We start from the raw sequence: 21,536 nt of genomic DNA, 5'->3' as shown, positions 1-21,536 counted from the left end.
ATATTATAATGGTATATGCAGTTGTCAGAGTAACACACAATCAAAACGAAAACAATGTAATTCATAGTAAAAGAAATGTAGTTAATAGATGAGAAGGAAGAAAGGAAATGAGATGCTGACACTTACAGGCAAAAGATGAAGAAGACGAACAGTGAAAATGAAAAAGGATAAAACCCCTTTTTGTGTCTGACGTGAATCACAGAGAGGAAAACTGAAAAATGTTTTTGTATGTATATGTTACAGCAAAAAGGTAAAAAACAAAAGGTAAATAAAGAGGCTAAAGGGAAGTGGGCTGGGCTTCCAGAATCGGCCCAATAATATACTTTCAATATATAGTAACTAAGGTAGGAATGAAGTGAAGGTAGTGTGAGAGTGATATTGAAGTTGATCAGTGCAGAATGGTAGCCATGGCAACCTCCCCAAGTTTCTGAAGGTTAAGCTTAACGACGGTGTCCACAAACATCTTGGTATCCACTCCGGTGTTCCCTTCGGGAATGTCCACAACGTAGGATTCCAACACAACGGTGTAAACCTTACCGTCCTTGTTGAACTCGTTCACCGACGTCACGGAGCGGTAGTTGTGGAGCCTGTGCTCGCCGCCGACCACGCGGAAGCTGAGAAGGTGGTTGACGTCGTCGAGAATCTCGAGGCGCTCGGTGCTGGTGGAGGCAGGGAGACCGGACACGACGGTGACCTCCCGGATGCTGCCGACGCCGCCGTCGCCGGAGCGCATGTTGCAGCTCTTGATGAAGTGCTTGTACTTCTGCGGGTTGTCGAAGCTTCGAACGAGGGGCCAGACCGTGTGCGCGGGAGCCTCGATACGCTGCGCTATGATGGAGGTGCAGATTTTGGGGGATGGCGCGAACTTGTGGTGCGTGTTGATGGTGCTCTCCAGTTCGGTGAATTCCTCTAGGGTTAGACCTAGCTGAAGCAGTGCTTCTGAAGCCATAACGGTTAGTTTTCTTTTGATTTGACCTTTTGGCTTTGCTTTGTGTGTCTGGTTTTTTGAGAGCGTTTCGTACTGTAACGAAGGGAAAGGATGTTGGTGTTCTTCTTCTTCTTCGTCTTCATTCATGAAAACCAGATGAATAGTGAACGTCAAATCCAACAACACGTTTCCTGACGTGACTCTTATTTATCTTTCGCCCTTACTTTACTATGCCTCTTTTCTTTTAGACAGATATGCCCTCCACTTTTTTTTTTCTTTATCTTTTTCTAAATTTATATATTATGAACTCTGTAGGCTAAAATAATAACATTCCAAAAAAAAAAAGGTGACTTTAGTGTACAACCCGTCAAATAGTCTCCATTTCAACAAATAATTAGTAATTAGGTCATAGAAGGTGAGAAAATAAATTTCAATTTGAATTTACCCCTCCATTTATTTATTTATTACCCATTAAATATTAATTATTTATAATGGTTCTGATGAAAGTAAATAGAAAAAAAAACACCAACTTACAATCGGATTTTTATAATTTATGAAATCAATTATTTTACACTGTCATAATAAGTTATAATTTGCACTCTATCTATTATGAGTTTGGATAGAGTTGGATTTGAAAAAAAAAAATGGACGTTGCTCCCTCCATCTCCCCACAATACTTCCTATACTTTCTTCTTCTATTTTTATCTTTCACTAACGGATGTGATTATCCGTTGGTTTTTAAAACGGATATCACCATCTGTGACCCACATCCTCACATCACATAGTTTTGCAAATGTCCCGTACCTTCCATACTTGGACTTGCAGGAGGAGTACAACAACACCGTCGTATAACTCTGTTTGACGTCAATTTTAGGAATTTTTGTAGGCGACTTGGCGAGTTGGATGAGCGCATCGAAGCTAGTCGCATGGGAGTGCGCCTAGGAGTGGAGGAACACGACGAGGAGGTTGAGGTGTTGGAGCTTGTCCCTGCCATCCCTCCATGAATCGTGCTAACGTCCTTGCCATCGGAGGCTGATGGCGACGTCATGAGATGCCATTGCCGTCGGAGGAAATCACCCTTTTGATTATTCATTGTGCCAATTGAAGAGTAGACGCTAAGTTAGAATATACCTCTGTTTGGCATTTGGAAGTGTATAAATTATTTGGTTCAAGATGCTTTAAATGTTTAGTTATTTGATAAAACGTTTTTGTTAAATATATATAAAATATAGATATAATAAATAAAATTGAATAATCATTTGCAGTGAACATGGATGAGGAGGAGGTGAGGGGGTGTAGGAGAATTAAGATTTAAAAAAATAAAATTAAATTAAGGTAGGGTGTTTTAGGAATAAAAAAAATAATGTGGAGGTGGAGGAAGTATTTGGGGAGGTGGAGGGATCAACACTAAAAAAAAATTGATACAGATCAATTTTTAACGTGACCCATTTAGAATTCAGTTCACTCGAATTGAATCCATGGTGAGTCAGGTTGATTTACCAAGCCACCTAATTTAGTTTAATTATTTATTATTTTGTATTTTAATATTATTAGTTAATATTTTTTAGGTTTAATAGGTTCAGAGGTCCTTATATTTTGGGATTTATTTCAATTGGGTCCTCCAATTTTGAAAGTGATCAATTAGGTCCCTAATTTTGTCAATTTGAATAAATAAAAGTCTTTCCGTTAAATGTAGTTAACGCCGTGAAGTTTTTGAACATGTGGCACGCGGACGCTTTCAGGTGGCACCGTTTCAAGTGCATAGGTGGATTATAAAAAGGTATATTTGAAGGTGAAATCCCTAAATTAAAAGGGATTTCACCCTTTTATAATCCACCTATGCACTTGAAACGATGCCACCTGGAAACGTCAGCTTGTCACATGTACTTGAAACGATGCCACCTGGAAACGTCAGCTTGTCACATGTTCAAAAACTTCACGACGTTAACGGCATTTAACAGAAAGACTTTTATTGATTCAAATTGACAAAATTAGGGACCTAATTGATCACTTCAAAAATTAGAGGACCTAATTAAAACAAACCTCTAAATATAGGGACCTTCGAACCTATTAAACCTATTTTTTATTGTATTGTACATTGAAATAAAGAAAAAAATGTTTTAAAAAAACAAAATATTATAAATTTATCCTTTAATATTATAATTCGATAACACAATATTAAAAACTTATTTATTTATTTTTTATATTTGTTTCTTATTATATTTAGATTGGATGATATTTTTTTCTTTAAATTGTCTTTTTATTTAACATCATTTTAAAATAAAATTTATTTAAATTTAAATTATAAAAAAATTTGTAATTCTTTTAAAAGAAAATATGTAATTAAATGAACCATTCAATTCATTTAATTTACCAATCCGTAAAGTCAAACCCGTACTAACATCACCAGTTACATAATTTTGAAAATATTATTTATATGTTTTTGATCTATTATATTTTACGAAAAAGTAAAAATAAAAATTTGAACGCAAAAGAGGTGATAGAACATGGAAGTAGTCGCAATCGATGAAAAGGAAAAGGCTGAGATGGAGATACGCGGTTCATGTGAGTTCTTTAACGAACTCTGACCCACATTCATTATGTTATGAGCAACAAAATTGTGTTATGTTTTTGTTGTTGCAGTATAATGTTTTGTTTTTATGTTGATGTTATTACATGTGATTAAAAATGAGAAATGGTTGATCATAGATGAGACATGGACATGTTTGTTTACTGTGCTCTCTCACTCTACTCCATGCATGTCGAAAGGCCAGGCCCATATTCACTAACTATAAATGGGCTCACTTCCATTATAAATATATAGTGTGACTATTAGACATAATTAAAAAAAAAAACTTAATATTAAATAATAAATAATTATAATGAGTAATATAATTATAATGACTCAAAGACTTGGTTTAAACTCTTATTTCTGAAGGGAACAACTACATCTCCTTCTACTTTAATTTCCAAACTAAATTTATTTGTTGTTCATCATTAGTTGAGAATTCGGTTTTTGGAACTCAAATTCTCACTAGTCAATATTACTACTGATTTTTTTTTAATTTAAAAAAGTTAAAGAAAAAGAGAGGTAAATGATTGTTTAAGCTGAAAATTATGTTATGAGAAGTGGAATGGATGTTGAAAATATCACATCAATTATAAATAAAAAAAAAACTTAAAGATTAAAATAGCAGATTTTGTAAAATATATAAACCAAAAATACAAGTAAACATACAAAGGCTAAAAACTTGTGAGTGACTAATCAAGCATAATTAATAAGTTGTTTATAAAAAAAATGGAACGTACCTTTATTATATTTTAATGTACGGATATTACTATTCCCAGGTGATGGGTGATGTAGTGCAAGCATGGAAGGAAGAATAATTCTCTTGATCCCGCACTCCTAAGGTGCCACTTGACAACATAATTTGATTATGTATTAATCAAGGACAAGCTTTTTATAAGGTTGTCCAATTATAGTTTAAAGAGAGTTCTTCGATTTCTTTCTGTTTTTGGTTTTAACTGCAAAACCTTGGGTTGGAAAAAGCTCCCAACAAAAAAACTATGTTCTGTTGCTATTTTTTACTCCAATATTCAACCTTTTTCCTCCCACTTTGCACGTTAACAATAGCGCCACCAAAGACCGCACAATTAATGCAAATAAATCTATCATTTCTATGCCTTTTTCTTCTCATTTCTGACTATATATATTCCTGTCTCTGTGTGTGTTTCTGGTCTCCATTAGGTAGCATGTTTGATAAGTTTAAGAAATGGGAATAGCCAGAAAATGTTCATATTGTGGAAAATTAGGTCACAATTCAAGGACTTGTAAAAGTCCTCTCGGTCACGGATACCTGAAGCTCTTTGGAGTGCAGCTTGACATTTCTTCTTCTTCTTCATCTTCTACTGTTTCCTTTTCTTCACCTTCATATTCTGCCATGACCAACCACTTCTTCTCTTTATCTCCTTCCTTTCGTGATCAAAATCAAAATTCAGATGCTTACTTACTCACTGCCAACACCCTCCTATCGAGAATTCAAGACACAAAAAAAGGTTATTTTTCTCACTTCATCTGTTATTTTTATTTCCATTTGTTTTCAGGAGAAAATCATGTGTATACTTCTTTGAAATCATTGTTATCAATTTTTGATATGTTTATTTTCGCTTTTATAAAATGATATCAGAGAATGAAGTTAGCTTTGTGAGAAGTTGAAATTTGCACTCACTTTAATACTGTAATTTCATCACTTATTTAGTTGAATATCACATGCAAATAAACTTCGTACGTAATACTATAGATAACTCTTTTAATGAATTTATGGTATTCTATAATATTATATTAGAAGATAAATTTTAAATATAAACCAACTTTTAATGAATAATAACTACATAGTCTCTTTTTTTTTCTTTTTTTTTTATTAAAAGTCCAAAAAGAGAAAAATTAAGATAAGGTAGAATGAGTTATGTGGTTGGAAAAACATAAAGAAAACAATTATGGAGACTTTTAAATATAAGTAAATATTACTCTTAAAATAAATGATTTTTTACTTATTTTAGTTTTTTTTTCTTTGAATTTGAAATTTTAATTAACTTCAATTCTAAAACAGTAGTTGTTCTTCTTATATGTGTTTCTTTTTTTAAAAAAAATAATTTAAGTAAACTCTTTAAAAAGTAAAAAAGGAAATTGTACTTATTTCCATTTCAGGTTAGCTCAATAATTGTACTTATTTCCTTTTTAAAGTAGACATTAATCACTCAAATCATTTTAATAAAGTACCATTTACGTTATTAATAGTTTTTTTAAATAAATAATCACAATTCATTTTTATAATAAAATAATACTCACTTGCTTTATATTTTTAATAAAGTGACACTTTGACACATTTTATTTAAAAATATCACATTGACTAAAATTTGAATAAAAATCGAAAATAAAATTTAAAAAAGTAAAAATATATATTTTTTTATGAATAAAATAAGAGGAGTAATATTATTACGTTATTGAAAATTATAGACAGTACACAAAATATTTCATCAAAAACATAAAAGAAAAAAGTTTTTATTTTAAAATTAAAAGGTGAATAAATTTTTTGAAGAAAGTAAATCAGTTCTTTTTTTAAAGTTAAACAAGTGGGCGTAATTTTAATTACATAAAGAATTTCTGACATATCTAAAGTGAAAGTATTGTATAATGTATATAGAATAAATATTGTTTTACATAAATAAATATATGGAAGAAATTATTTTAACAATTTTCTTTAATATTTTTTATCGTGTATACATGTAGTTTATCATTGATTTATTTTAAATATTTTTTTTTAAAATAAATTAAAAAAAGTTATTAAAAAGTGTTGTTAAAATATCAAAATCCACTCAAGATGGTTTGTAAGAAAATGTTCAGGTGTGGCATGGACAGAGGAAGAACACAGGGTGTTTCTCTTAGGGCTACAGAAGCTGGGGAAGGGAAACTGGAGAGACATATCGAAAAGTTTTGTCAAAACAAGAACACCTGTGCAAGTTGCAAGTCATGCACAGAAGTATTTTCTCCGACAATCTCACAAAACAAAACACCCTCGTACCTTGTTCCAGCTCCCTTCCTCTTCAACTTCCACTTCATCTTCATCTAATTGCACTGCTCCGATGCCACACCCAGATTTAGAACTCAAACTCGCAACTCCCACGCCATTGGAGCTATATATAGCAGATGCATGATTTTTCAGTTTCTGTGTCATATATATTAACTTCTCTATATGTGCAATATCTACTTTTTCTCACCTCAATACTATTTATTATGCCACTTTCTTTTAGGATTAAATAACTTTTTATTTCTTTTAATTTTAAATGAAAATTAAAATTACTTCTTTTTTAAATTTTAATTTCTTAATTTAAAAATATACAAATTTAATCATTTTAATTAAATTATGTTAGTTTTATTTAAAATTTGAAACATATTTAATATGAATTATTTATATTAGACATATTTTCGCTTTCATTAATTTAAATAAAATATTTAAAACATCAAATAATGATTAAAATATCTAAATTTATACATATTTTTAAAAGTATAAAACTAAATTAATCTAAAATTTTGAAAAAAAAATAATTAAAAATTAAAAGACTATAAAAACATGTTTAACTCTTTAATCCAATTTAATTCTTTGTTTACCACTATGCTCAGCTTAAAATAGTGACTTATTAATGTCACTTACCTTATATATTCTTACCTTATAATAATAAGAATTAAATAGCATCAAGAAAAATCTTCCACTTATGCCACAGAACACTTTTTTATTGTAACACTTTTTTATATGAATAATATGAATTTTACTGTAACACTTTTTTATATATTAATTATCTTAATAAAATTCAAATTAATTAATTAATACGTAAATAATAATGATAGAAGTTACGGTGGAATATGATATAGTAAGAGTAGTGATGTGGAGAAGCAAGACAGAAAAATATAGCTTAAATAAGAAATAAAAAACAGTTATATCTTTTGATTGTTTTTAGTGAGGAGAAAAAAAATTGTCGAGAAACAAAAATTAAATCTGAAATGACTAATTTTTTTTCTACTTAGTACAATTTTGTTTTGAAAATCAAGCCGGCCCTGGAGAACGTTTTAAAATATAAAAAATTAAGTATCCCAACAAACTAAATTAAAAATAAAAAGTTTATAAAGTTTCATTTAGAAAATTGAAACAGAGTACTGAGTTTCTTATGCTACTTTATTTTGACAAATAATATATTATTTTAAATATAATTAAACATTTATTGGATTACAACCTATAAAAAAAAATTTACTTACATATATAATCTAAAAAAATAATTAAAATAAATTTAGAGTTACATAACAATTAATTTTAGAGATGTTAAAATAAGTAAAGATTAATTCATTATAAATTTAAGTTAAGTTGAATTGAAAAAAATTAATTTTTTGTTTCGAAAAAACTCACTTAACCCATATATTGAAGGAGCTTCAAGTCAAGTTGAAGATAAATTATTTCGTAACCTACCAATTTTTATTGATTTTTTTAATCTTTTTCTATAAATTTTTTATTATAATTATTTTCTACTTTTAATCATTAGATTGATAATTTGATTTTTTTTTAAATTAGAATATTATTCAATAATAGCGGTATAATTTTTCCATTAATATCTTTATGTAAAATAAGTGATCATTTTGATTATGTTGTTGTAAAAATAAGGATTAAATATGTTTTTAGTCTCTATATTTTGGGGCGATTTTCGTTTTAGTTTCTCTTTTAAACTAAGGTACAATTTAGTCTTCAACTTTAGAAAAATCTGATTTTAGTCTTTTTTACCAAATTTTTTTAACTTTATTTGCCGTTTCAAACAAGTTTATCGGTTAATATTGAAACAAAAATGTGTCAAACAATGTAAACAATCCAAATGTTATAATTAATTAAAACAACAAATAAAGTTAAAATAATTTGGTAAAAAAAAACTAAAACCAGAATTTTATAAAGTTAAAGGTTATATTGTACCTTAATTTAAAAGATGGACTAAAACCAAAATTGTTCCCAAGTATAGGAACTAAAAACATATTTAACCCTAAAAAGAAAGAGTTTAAACAATTTATTTTGATTGTACTTCAGTAAAGATACAAAGTAAATTAAAAAAATAAAACAATTTTAAGATTAAGAAATTATTTATTGTTAGTTGAATCCATAATAAGTCATTAAAATGCATCAACTCATTTTTGACCGTCATAATTAATTAAAATATTTTTGTCAATATTTTTTAACAAAATTTTAACTTTATTACGATTGATTCAAAATTATTCAATAATTAATAATAATCATAAAAATTACTATACACCAAAATATATATATATATATATATATATATATATATATATATATATATAAAATATTGTTATTGTAATTAGTCTGTACAATATCGTTAGGTGGATAAGAGAAAAGATTGACATTTATTCCAAATTATAAAACGGAGACGTGTGATGTTATGTCCTTGCCTCAACTTTGATTTTGTTCTATTATTATTATTTTTCTACCATATTAATTTATTTGGGAAAAAACCATTATTAAACATATTTGACAGGTTTATCAGTTGAACCTGAAGGGTTTTTCGAAATTCCCTTTTCGAGTTCACCAGATTTTTTGTCTACTTTAAATTTTTATTTAAAATCCTTAATAAAGTTATTTCACAAAGAAAAAAACAAAGGCGATATCAGGATAAAAGACGATTATATATATATATATATATTCGAAAATGAAAGCATTTAAATAGCAATTATTTCATTCTAATCTTCAATGATTCAAAAACTTAAATGGAAGCTTTTGAACAGATTTACTTAAAGAAAGTTACATTATCATCATTATGATGCGATGAAGCAGCAATAACTCTATAGTAGGAAGAGTTTATATACATTGTATGAATAAATAAGAATGAAATAAGATTACGTTGTTGTGGTAGCTCGTTCTTCAGCAACCTTTGATTCTGGGGGAAGGGTGCAAACCAAGTTCCGGTCACCGTACACATTATCAATACGTCCTGATACACCCAACTTTAGAAAATAGGCTCACAAGAAAGGTAAATTGTGGTAGGTTAATTATGGAAATGGTGTCATACCAGTGGAAGGCCAGAACTTGGAAAAACGAAGCCAGGAAGCTGGGAAGGCTGCATATTCTCGAGAGTAAGGTTTTGTCCATGCATCTGCCATGAGCAGTGATGGTGGGTGAGGGGCACCCTGCATAAAATATTTTAGATAAATTGAGACTGTGAGTAAATATATATGAATGGAGAAGAATAAACAAGAGCCAAAAACCAAACTCATACCTTCAGTACATTGTTGTTCTTGTCAGCCTTTCCATTCTCAATCTCAGCAATTTCTTGCCGAATGGAAATAAGAGCATCACAAAACCTGTCTAACTCAGCCTGCAACGAATTGAATAAAAAGTTACATGATAGAAAGTAGAAAAAGGAAGGCCATTAGTTTCCTATTAAGCAGCATACCTTGCTTTCACTTTCAGTGGGTTCAATCATAAGTGTGCCAGACACAGGAAATGACATTGTGGGTCCATGGAAGCCATAGTCTATAAGCCGCTTTGCAACATCCTCAGGTTCTATCCCAGTAGTGTTCTGTCGTAAGCATAGTTTGCTATTAAGCAGATAGCCAATAATTCAAATTGGTTGAAAAAAATTCACAGTAACAAATGGGACCTACCTTAAAGCCTCTTAAGTCAATGATGAATTCATGAGCAACAGTTCCATTCGTTCCACGGTAAAGAACAGGGTAATGAGTCTGTAAAATTACAAGTATAATTAAGTTGAAATGTGAACGAAAACGCATGGAAATGCAATCGTTGAAACGTTGCACAAACCTCCAATCGTTTTGCCATATAGTTTGCCTTCAAAATTGCTGTTTTTGACGCTTCGGTGAGTCCTTTAGAACCCATCATGGCTATGTAAGAGTATGAGATAGGCAATATCAGAGCTGAGCCCCATGGTGCTGCAGAGATGGTACCAACCGGTTGTCTCTTGTCAGGAGCAGGAATGCCACCAGTGGGAACCTTTAAATATGTAACAAATCATTGATTACAAAGAAAAAGTGCAACACAAAGTTAAAGATGATTTTTTCTGTGATATGTAATTTATACATGTCATGGAGAACAAAGATTATTACCACTGGATGTGAAGGTAAAAATGGTGCCAAGTGTTTCTTTACTCCAATAGGACCCATGCCAGGGCCACCTCCTCCATGAGGGATGCAAAATGTCTTGTGGAGATTCAGATGGCAAACATCTGCTCCAATCCAACCTGGGCTTGTAAGTCCCACCTGTAAACACGAAGCAAATCACCAAATACTATTTGATAACTAATCTCATTTTGAAAATTACTCAAACTATCAACAAAATTACTAGTTTGTATACTGCCTAATCTTGCACGGTAATATGATTGAAAATATTTCCGTAGAAGACAAAAATGTGCATAAAGACAAACCTGTGCATTCATGTTAGCACCATCCATATATACTTGTCCTCCGTTATCATGAATAATCTTGCATATCTCATCAATACCTTCTTCGTAAACACCGTGAGTTGAAGGATATGTTACCTACGATTTATAAGAAAACCAACACAAATGAATGTTTAAATACAAAATTGACCAAAATGTTCCTCCAAGCTCAAAGTAAATCGAAACAGAGCAAGTAAAATTCAAAAACATGAAGCAAGTTGTACCATAAGTGTAGATAAGTTGTTCTTGTGTGTTTCAGCAGCCTTCCTCAACTCTTCAATATTGATGTTTCCCTTGGAATCAGTTCCGATCGATACAATTTTCATTCCACACATAGCAGCACTGGCAGGATTCGTACCGTGTGCAGACACTGGTATAATGCAAATATTGCGGTGGTGGTCTCCTCTTGCCTACAGTTTTGTCGAATTTGTAAAATAAGTACGCATCACACAAATTTTAGAATATCAATGTAAATAATGTAATGGAAGACACTGCATACAACAAAGTAAATCACAGTAGATTGCAAACAAGTTCATAATGCTGACTGAGCCAGCATACCAAATGATATGCCCGAATAACCATCAATCCAGCGTATTCTCCAGCCGCACCCGCATTAGGTTGCAAGGAGAAAGAGTCAAACCCAGTGATTGCACACAACAAGCTACCCAAATTTTTGAACATTTCCTGGTGTACCAAATTTGCGTGTTTAGACACAGAAAAATTTATTATTAATTTAAATAACTTTTATTATATTTAGCCTTGCATGTACCTGATAACCTTGAGCCTGTTCGATTGGTGCAAAAGGGTGAATGTTAGCAAAGTTAGGCCATGTCACAGGCATCATTTCAGTGGTTGCATTCAATTTCATTGTACAAGATCCCAATGGGATCATACTATGGCACAATGAAAGATCTTTCGATTGTAGCCTATGAATGTATCTGAGCATTTCATGCTCAGTGTGGTACCTATTCAAGGGCAAATGAAATATACATCTTAAAGCTTCCACAATATAATGGCTTGAATTCAACTTATGCTCAAAGGGATTTACATGTTAAAGATAGGGTGTGTTAGATAAGGACTCTTCCTAATTAGTCCTGAAGGAATTGCAATCTGAACTTCTGGTGCAAGGGAGGTAGCTGTGAAGGATACCTGCACAAAAATTAATTAAAGTTTTAGACGTTCTTACGGTAATGAGTAATGATAAAATTGAACACTATGAACATTGCATACGTAAGAAAGCTTACACGCTTGCCATTAGAAAAAACTTTGAAAAGGTTATCAACATCCTCCAAGGTTGTTGTTTCATCAAAGGCAACAGTGATCTGAAAAGCACAAAAACTTAATGATCCAAAGACATGAAAACAAACGCAGTTGATTTGATGCAATAAAAAGTAACACTCACTGTGTTCCCATCAACCACACGCAAATTTATTTCATTTTTGTGAGCAACATCAGCAATTTCTTGAGCATTGGTGGTCTTAATTTTCACAGTATCAAAGAAGGGATGGTCCTGAACTTCCACGGTACCAAGTTTCTTCAATCCCAGGGCAAAGACCCCAGCAAGGCCATGAACTCGTTGGGCAATGGTTTTAAGTCCTTCAGGTCCATGATACACAGCATACATAGCAGCCATGTTTGCAAGCAATGCCTGAATATAGAAACAACAATCATCAAACAAAATCAGTTAACTAAAGCAAGACCGAAACACGGCCCCAAAAATACATTAATGCAGCAATGACATTTGTCTATTCCTAGCAAGTTATTCAAATGAAAATTATTGAAATGGTAAGTGAAAATTTAGAAATTAAAAACCGTCAGCAGTTTTTTGCCCTCCACAAGCCACCACGGGTAATAAAATAATACCGAGATGTTATAAACGTTAACTGAGTTTCTCTGCCATCTGGTTTCAACTCCATATATAACTTCTTTTTTTCCTTTTCTGTGGCACCACTTATCATATGCTTCATATATGTCAATTTCTGCTTTTATCCTTTTTCTTTTCTTCTTACATTCATCCTAAAATTATGATAGAAGTTGATTATCTCTTTCTTCTATCTCCTCGTTTTATCTTCTAGATCATTTTTATCTCATTCTCTCTTTCTTTCCCATTATATCATTTCTCATACGTGTCACTTTCTCACTTGCCTGTTCTTTTTCTTCCTATTTCTCTCTCGCTCTCATCATAATACACTCCAGAATGGAGTCTAAGTTTATATTTGTCCAAACTGAAATCATTTGATTAAACCAAATGAGGGAGAAGAACGAGGGTGTTACCTGAGCAGTGCAAATGTTGCTGGTGGCCTTGTCTCTGCGGATATGCTGCTCCCTAGTTTGCAAGGCCATTCTCAAAGCCGACTTTCCACAAGAATCAACACTGAGACCAATGATCCTTCCAGGTGCCAACCTTTTATACTCTTGTGATGTGGCAAGGAACGCAGCATGTGGACCCCCATAACCCATTGGAACACCAAACCTCTGAGTTGACCCAACAACAATGTCCACCCCAAATTCCCCAGGAGGCTTCAACATAGTTAGAGCCAACAAATCAGACGCCATAACAACCTTAACTCCATGTGAATGAGCCTCCTTAACAAACTCCCCATAGTCCAAAACCTCACCCTCAGTCCCCGGATACTGAACAAGAACTCCACAAACATCACCGGATCCGTAATCCACATCGTTAACATCCACAACAACAACTTTAATCCCGAAACCAGTTGCTCTAGTCATGCAAATATCAATAGTTTGAGGGTGACAGTTATTGGCTATGGCAAAGGTCTTCCTCTTCCCCCTGTGAATGTTGTTACACATCGACATTGCTTCAGCAGCCGCAGTTCCTTCATCGAGCAACGAAGAGTTGGACATTGGAAGAGCGGTGAGATCTGCGACCATGGTTTGGTAATTCATGAGGGACTCGAGACGACCCTGAGAGATCTCAGCCTGGTAGGGAGTATACTGAGTGTACCACGCGGGGTTCTCCATGATGTTGCGCAAGATCACGGGTGGCACGTGCGTGTTGTAGTACCCCATCCCGATGTAGGACTTGAAGCATTTGTTCTTTGATTCCAAGCTCCTCATGTGCAACATCATTTCGGACTCTGTGAGTCCCTCATCGAAGGTGTTGAACGACATTTCTTTCCGACGGATGGATTTGGGAATGGTGGCGTCGATGAGGGAGTTGACGTTGTCGAAGCCGCATGTCTGGGCCATTTTGGTTAGCTCATCTGATGTGGCAGAGTTGTGACGTCGAGGGAGCCTGTCGCTGGGCTTGAGTGCCTCCACTGAAATGGATCGAGATGTTACATTGCTTGCATGGTGTCTGTTGTTTCCGATCAAATTTTCTTGTTTGGTTCTTGCAAAGGAAAGAGAAACATATGACAGACGCCGTGAATGGGAATGATCCTTCGTCGAAGAAACCAGCCTCTTTAGAATTGCCCTATTTGCTAGCCTCCGTGCACGTTCCATTTGAATGTGGGAAAGGGAGATAGGATTGGGGTGATCTTGTTTTGTCTATGATTCTAGGTATACGTTGGAGAGAGTCTTAATGCAACAGTGTGAGTGTGTTGGAAAAACACCACCCAGGTTTCATCACATTCAAAGGTTGAATTTTGAATTGGAAGTGAAGATTAGAATAAGTGGTTTGGTCGGTGATAACACATGTCTCTCGTAGTGTTCATGCGGCTGTGAACAAGAACATGATGATGAAAAGCATCGCAATTGGATTGGGAGATCTTGATTCTTGATTCAGAGACAACATTTACAAATTGTTGAATGCTCCATTATGTGAAACCATTGCTCGTAAATGGACAATATAAATAACATGGATCATCTGCATCAAGTTTCTTTCTCAAGCAACAGTGATGACCTTCGGATTAATCTCACGGTGGAGAGGTAAAAGCTAAAGAAATTCCCACATTTTCACTTCGGTCACTCTTTGACTTTTATTTCTGGTCAAACGCTCATATCTTTTCTTAGTAAATATAATTAAAAGGTTCACAGTATCGCTGAATAAAAAAATAAAAATGATATTTTAACAATTTTTTTTATAATAAAATACGTGTTGTCATTTTATTGGTCTGTTTGAATTTATTTTTAAAAAAATATTTAAAACGAACCAATCATAAATTGTCATCTATGCATTGAAAAAAATTGTAAAAAAAATTGTTTTTTTTCCTAAAACAATCATCTACTTCACCGATGATTTGTCGTTCTTCAATTTAATTCCCAAATGTTGAAATAAAAAAAAATAAAAAAATCTGTAGCTTATTGAGAAATTTAAAAAGATCGTAAAATATTGTTTGCAAATTTTAGCATTTTTTTTTTCATATTCAGTATCTCTATCTATTTGATTAGTATAGTTCGTGTCATGCGATGCACAAGAATATTTGAAAATTATCGATATAAAATAAACACATTAAATTAAACATCAATCAATAATGTTCACGATTTTAAATTATATTACATACTTATATTGTAACTAATTAAGTCATGGATTTAATGTTACATTGCACTGTAAATTACACAGATAAATATGAATACTGTATATGTATGATTTATATTTTTTTTTTAAGGAAAATGATATATGAACAATACATTTGAACAACATTAGACACGCCACATGTGTCAAAATTTTATTCGTCCACGTGGCAAAGAGAGAGAAAGTTACAAGATTTTGAAGATGAACTGAGATGTTGACGTGTGGCAGAGAGAGAAATGTTTCATTTATTCTGAAATTTGAATCTGATAAGGATTTCGAACCACATTTCGCAATCCCATTTCGCAAACCCATTTCGCAAACCCGCCCTCTGACCATTTCGTGCTCACCGGGAAGACTGCCGCCGCACTGCCGTTGTGGGACACCGTCCGCCCGTCCGCCATCTTCCATCCACCAAGAATCGCGGTTCCATTTGCTCGACGGCAGAACCCTAAACCCTAATCCAGGTGAGTCTTCACTTTTTAAGTTCATTGCAAAAATTTCTCATGTGCTTGAGTTTGTGGAGTTGGTTTATTCAGTTCTGTTTCCTCAATTCATTTGATATATGGGGTGCTTAATCTTTTATGTTTGATGGACATTCAAAATCATTTATGCTAAGTCTTCTCTGTTCCCATTGTGTTCTGTTCTTTAATAATTAAGATATATTTCAATTTTTTCTGTTATTGTGTTAAATCTATGAAATATGGAGGGAGATCCTTGATACAACACTAAATGTACCCTCCCTCGGTACATTTGTGAAGTTAGGAGCATCCAGCACATGGGTTTGTATGTTTCTTAGACACGTGAAATTTCATTCTTCATTTTAGATAATTTCTCCAAGCATCGATGGTGAAGTAGAGCTAAAGATTGTTTGTCTTCAGTCAATTCAGCAAGTTTTTTTCTCAGTGCTTTAATTTCTGCTTCTGCTCTTCCAAGTTGCTCACTTAACATCCGGAAATTCTCCTTAGCATGGGGTATCCTGGCTTCCAGAAGAAAGATCTTTTCAAGAGTTTGCTTATGTTTAAGAAGACGAGGATCTTTCTGAGCTTCCAATTGGCCAAGTTCTTGCCTTAGCCTTTTTTATTCGATTTCAGCCTTAGAATATTTGTCATCAAATTCCTTGGCGTCCATCTGCGCCAGAGATAGCATATTCCGTAGTTTAGCTATACTTTCTAGATATTGGTTGTACTGAACTAAATTAAAGCCCACCTTCTTTTTACTTTACTACTGTGCCCTAAAACGAGACTAACTGCTTCTTTATATTTTAAATCTTAGATTCACTTTAGTGTCATTCCAACATAAATAATGAAAAACATGACCTTAAATTCATGATGTACTTTGTGGTTTACACTGAAATTGGATCTATTACATTACACGGACATCTATTAATATAAACTTCAACTATTAAATCATCAATTCCACAATTTTCAACCTCGAACACGAGAACATCTCCCTCCTTCAAGCCATATTCTGTGCAAAATTACTTCCATCCTTGCACAAGACTCCATCTTTGTGTCCAAGGAGGAAGACCTCTGTCAAGCCTTTGGTCTTTGATCAAATTTCCAAATGCACTTTGCAAGTCCTGTCCAATAACAAATATAAATCAAATGACGTCAATTTTGTGATGATTTCATTAACAAAATATTTTGTATTCATCACGTACCAAATGACTTCCTTGTGCCTGTGATTTTGTCAACTTCACCGCAAATAGAGACGTATCAGGATATGTGGTAGAAACATGAATGAATGATTCCCTATTTTCTTTGGAGCAAGCGCCAAAATATATTGTGATATTGAAATTGTTATTACCGACATATTCGAAGCTTATATGTGCATCATTCAACCTATGAGGGTATATGATTTTCATTTCAGCCCACCCTTTAGTTATTCTAGGATGGATGGTATCCATGTTATAAGTGACAACATGGGTGTGACCATTGTTGTCCAACAACGACCAAGTCGGTCCTAATTCATTTTGAAATGCCACAACAAAGTGCCTATCCACGTATCCAAAGTCCTGAACAAGTTGTAATTTACATGAGGTAACATTCATCAAAGTTAAGTAATTAACAACAACATCCTTACCCGATGAGTTAAGTGGATGGATCCAAATTTCCACAAGATTGTTGATGTTCCCACCGAGGTTGATGCAGCCATTCATTCAAAATGCAAAATCTAAATATTTGCCTCTTTTAATTCTGCAGAGGCCTGCATGTTAAACATTTATATAAAGAATGAGGAGTGTTGATGATAACTCCCTAAAAAAACCCGTCAAACACAATTCAAATGGGGTCATAATTAGGTTGCATTCATGGCATTGGGTTGAGGTCCGTTGGGTTACAATCCCTTCAACAAAACAATACATTTTTTCAACATTCTCAATACCCATTAGTTACATATTCAAGGATAGCAGAACGTGTCAATCTGGGGGAGAACCAAAAAAATAACCTACATTCATTGCTTTTGAAGGTAGGTGGGCGGTTTTCAATCCTTTGAATAAAAACAATAAATGTTTTCAACCGTTTGAACTCCATTTATTACATTATTAATTACTTGAAAACGTGTCAAATGTTGGACACTCAAACGTTAAATTTACAAATGAAGTGGGTGGAAAATGAGTGAACCTTCCAATTAACTACGTTTTACAACCTACATGTGTACGTACTAATCTTTGTATGTTAAATAATCAAATTGGAAAAAAATAATTATATGTCATTGTAACATACTGAGAAAATAGATAGACTCCAATCAAGTAATAAATCTAAAACCTATAAATGTCAATTAAATCCAAACATCATATTCAACTACGTACATACCTCAAAAAATTCTTTATTTCAAAAAGTGGTTGACTCAAAGGTGGGTATAAGTGATTGGTGACACATCAAGAGTATCAACAGCGTACTCTCCAGATGTCAATAAGGACATGAAATTCATTTGGGTGACTTGAGATTGAAACATATCCTGACTTGGAAGTTCCTCAACATTATGGATGTGTGTTATGTCACAGTTACTTGGTTCCTGAAATAATAGTATTACTTAACGATTGAATGAAAAATATAAGAAGTAATAATAATAGTATTAGTTAACGATTGAATGAAAAATATAAGAAGTAATAATAGTACCCAAAAACACATGAAAAGAAAGTAAATATTACTCACATTATCAGTCCTTCTATATTTGCTTTTAGTTCCTCGGGAATATTTTTTTTTTTTTGCAATTTTTTCAACAGTTGATTGCAATCTTTTTGTCCTTGGTCGACCTTTGCGTTTGACAGCTACTGGACTGTGAACAATAAAGCTGTCAATTTCAGATCTTGGTCCTACCTCTTGACTACAATACGGATGTGCACTCATGTGAGATCCATCATGATTCACCAACGTCAATGTTGATGTAGATACCCCCAAATTTGTGCCTATAGAGTTTAAATCCGAAAGCAACTTCTGAGATGCAGTCTCAGAATCACAAGCAACCTCGACTATGTCATAAAACCACTTACATAAAGCTTGGTACCTTTGCATCTTAGGATCTTCAATGTTATTGGTGTAAGATGCTTTAATGAGAGTATGTCTTCTACGTACGTTTTTGCTCCACCGTCGCAAGACGTATTTTGGGGGTACTTTACTGACATCTTCCTGCCCTAGGACCAATAACGAGTGTCGACACAATATTCCTCTAAACTCAAATAGTTGGCAACTGCAATGAGTGTCGTTTGTAACACAATCAAAATCTACTACATGAATTTTTGAACCACACTCACCCTCCCAAATGAACTCTTCTTTAATAGTGTACCTACTAGTAGTACCTTCTTTTGTCATGTTTTTAACAAAGCAGTTCATGCGTGATCGAAATTCCTTTTGGACTTCTATAAATTTTGCCTGTGTGTACTCCCTTTGATATTGTCTTTCAATAAGAGATTGAGATCCACATGGTAGGGTCGTATTCATTGAACAAAAATCAGCTTCAGTTTCTTTTTGCGCCTTTTGTCGTAAGGCATTCTCATATTGATGGAAAAATTGTTGCAGTGTTGTACTTGAATTTATGTATCCATCAAAGAATGCATTCATGCCCTCACTTCGTTGTGTAGTTGACATTCCCGCCCAAAATTGATGTCTCATATAACAAGGAACCCACCTTTATCTATCTGCATACAATGAATTTAGCCATTCATTGTTCGCTAACCCATGACATGAAATTAAATTTCCCCACCCTAACTCAAAGTCTTTATCAGTAACTGTCTCATACACAAGCCTTTTTAGTTCGCTTTTGATTGCACCATAATGTTTGTAGGCTTGCATCTTCTCAGGTATTTTTTTCATTATGTGCCACAAGCACCAACGATATGTTGTGTTTGGAAAGACAACTTCAATGGCATTGGACATTGCCTTGCATTGGTTAGTGACGATACCTTGAGGAGCCTTGTTTGACATACATCTAAGCCAAGACGAAAATAGCCATGTGAATGTTGAAGTGTCCTCAGTTGAAATCAAAGCACACCCAAGTAATATGGAATGACCATGATGGTTAACCCCAACAAACGGTGCAAAAGGCATGTCGTATTTGTTTGTTAGGTAGGTTGTGTCAAACGACACAACATCACCAAAATCTGCACAAGCTGCACGACTTTGTGCGTCGGCCCAAAACACACTACATATTCGGTTATGGTCGTCCATTTCTATATCATAGAAGAAATCATTGTTTAATTCTCTCATTCTTGAAAAGTACCTAGTAGTGCTTGGCCATCTCCTTTCTTACAAAGAGTCCTTCGTTGTTGGCCAATGTAATTGCGGGCGTCACGTTCCAGGAATTGTATCTTTTCAAATCCACCGGCATCATTAACCAAAGATACGAAACTTTTGTTAATGCGAACACCAGCATCATCATTCATATTAAGGGTGTGCTTTGCATGCATATTAAGTCTTCGATTACCACGTATGAGGTTGGAGTTATTCGGACACATGTCATGGCTGTGTTCAATAACAACTGTTCTCACCTGCCATCTTCCTTCTTTCATAGCAACTGTTATGCCAGCAGGACATTCAGTTTTTTGACTTGGCTGAGTTTTCAATTCTGGAGCAATGGGAGATATGTATTTCCCTTCCCTACAACACACTAATTTCATGAAGTTTAACTCGTTGTTCTTGCTTCTCTTAGAGGTCCTTATTCGAACACCAAAACCGCACTTCACAACGTAGTCTGTGTAAAAAGTTTTGACCTCTTCAATTGTATCAAACCACATATGAAGTTTAGGGACAATATCATTGACATTGTCAATGGAGTCGTTGTTCACCTCACAAGTAACTTGTTCCAACGACATTGTGTGAATATTTTGTCACATCGACACCCAATTCTTACACCTAGTCCAAAAATCAGATACACATCAAAGGTGAATGGAAACAAACATAACATTAAAACACATTATAACAATAAATACTGTTTTAGTACACCAAAAATGTTCAGAACCAAATGAGAACAAAACAAAACATAATAAATATGGTGTATTTCCATGGTCCGAATATTAAAAATGTAAAAAAGAATTTATTCATTCCATCATAAACAATTAAAAATTGTATAATATAATGTTTAACAGTTGAAATCATTCAATGATGAACTTACAAAAATGGTAGGTGCATTCACAACCGATGAAATAAATGGCATTGAATAACCTTACCAAGGTCCACCGTGCAACCTTAAATGGTCTTCTTCAATGCCTAACAAACGTTCATAGAGAGAAGGAAGCTGCCGGTTCAGGGCATTTAATGTAAGTTGGTGAGATGGCGGGAAAGTGCAACGGCTCCAAGGGTTGAACATTAAATGCATTATAAGCCCATTAAGCGTTTTAAACATGCAAGGTCATTTCAAATTAATATAATATTATTATATGTTTATTACTTGGTACAAATATCTCCGCGTCAGGCACCATGAATCTAATATAATATTATTTTATGTTTCTTCTTAAAGAAATTAAACTAATTATTATATTATTTTTTTTTCATGTATATATATTACTTTAACTAAATATTATATTATTATTTTCATGTGTATGTATATATATATATATATATATATATATATATATATATATATATATATATATATATATATATATATATATATATATATATATATATA

The 21,536-nt window shown here is 33.4% G+C and overlaps 4 protein-coding genes across 4 annotated transcripts; 1 reads left to right on the top strand and 3 right to left on the bottom strand.

The window, feature by feature from the left end:
- Positions 1–78: 78 nt before the first annotated feature.
- On the bottom strand, positions 79–1,373 carry LOC106761693 (abscisic acid receptor PYL2-like). Its single transcript, XM_014645263.2, has one exon. The coding sequence runs from the start codon at positions 1,073–1,075 to the stop codon at positions 389–391; it is 687 nt and encodes a 228-aa protein (XP_014500749.2). The 5' UTR covers positions 1,076–1,373; the 3' UTR covers positions 79–388.
- Positions 1,374–4,689: 3,316 nt separating this feature from the next.
- LOC106760446 (transcription factor MYBS3-like) lies at positions 4,690–6,701 on the top strand. Its single transcript, XM_014643877.2, has 2 exons — positions 4,690–4,984; positions 6,333–6,701. Exons 1-2 carry the CDS (start codon positions 4,702–4,704, stop codon positions 6,641–6,643), a joined length of 594 nt encoding a protein of 197 aa, XP_014499363.1. The 5' UTR covers positions 4,690–4,701; the 3' UTR covers positions 6,644–6,701.
- A 2,626-nt stretch (positions 6,702–9,327) lies between these two features.
- On the bottom strand, positions 9,328–14,398 carry LOC106760445 (glycine dehydrogenase (decarboxylating), mitochondrial-like). Its single transcript, XM_014643876.2, has 15 exons — positions 13,208–14,398; positions 12,336–12,581; positions 12,178–12,255; positions 11,982–12,082; positions 11,703–11,898; positions 11,492–11,617; positions 11,158–11,343; positions 10,919–11,032; positions 10,602–10,754; positions 10,300–10,488; positions 10,143–10,220; positions 9,932–10,057; positions 9,755–9,853; positions 9,548–9,665; positions 9,328–9,469 (listed from the first exon to the last, which is right to left on the bottom strand). Exons 1-15 carry the CDS (start codon positions 14,396–14,398, stop codon positions 9,375–9,377), a joined length of 3,096 nt encoding a protein of 1,031 aa, XP_014499362.1. The 3' UTR covers positions 9,328–9,374.
- A 5,142-nt stretch (positions 14,399–19,540) lies between these two features.
- LOC106760444 (protein FAR-RED IMPAIRED RESPONSE 1-like) lies at positions 19,541–20,721 on the bottom strand. The gene is made up of 2 exons (XM_014643875.1): positions 20,130–20,721; positions 19,541–20,079 (listed from the first exon to the last, which is right to left on the bottom strand). Exons 1-2 carry the CDS (start codon positions 20,719–20,721, stop codon positions 19,541–19,543), a joined length of 1,131 nt encoding a protein of 376 aa, XP_014499361.1.
- Positions 20,722–21,536: the final 815 nt, after the last annotated feature.

Source organism: Vigna radiata, chromosome 5 (assembly GCF_000741045.1).
Source record: "Vigna radiata var. radiata cultivar VC1973A chromosome 5, Vradiata_ver6, whole genome shotgun sequence".
In the NCBI taxonomy this organism is placed as follows: Eukaryota; Viridiplantae; Streptophyta; class Magnoliopsida; order Fabales; family Fabaceae; genus Vigna; species Vigna radiata.
The sequence above is the reverse complement of the archived record's forward strand: the minus strand, read 5'-3'. Positions and strand labels throughout refer to the sequence as shown.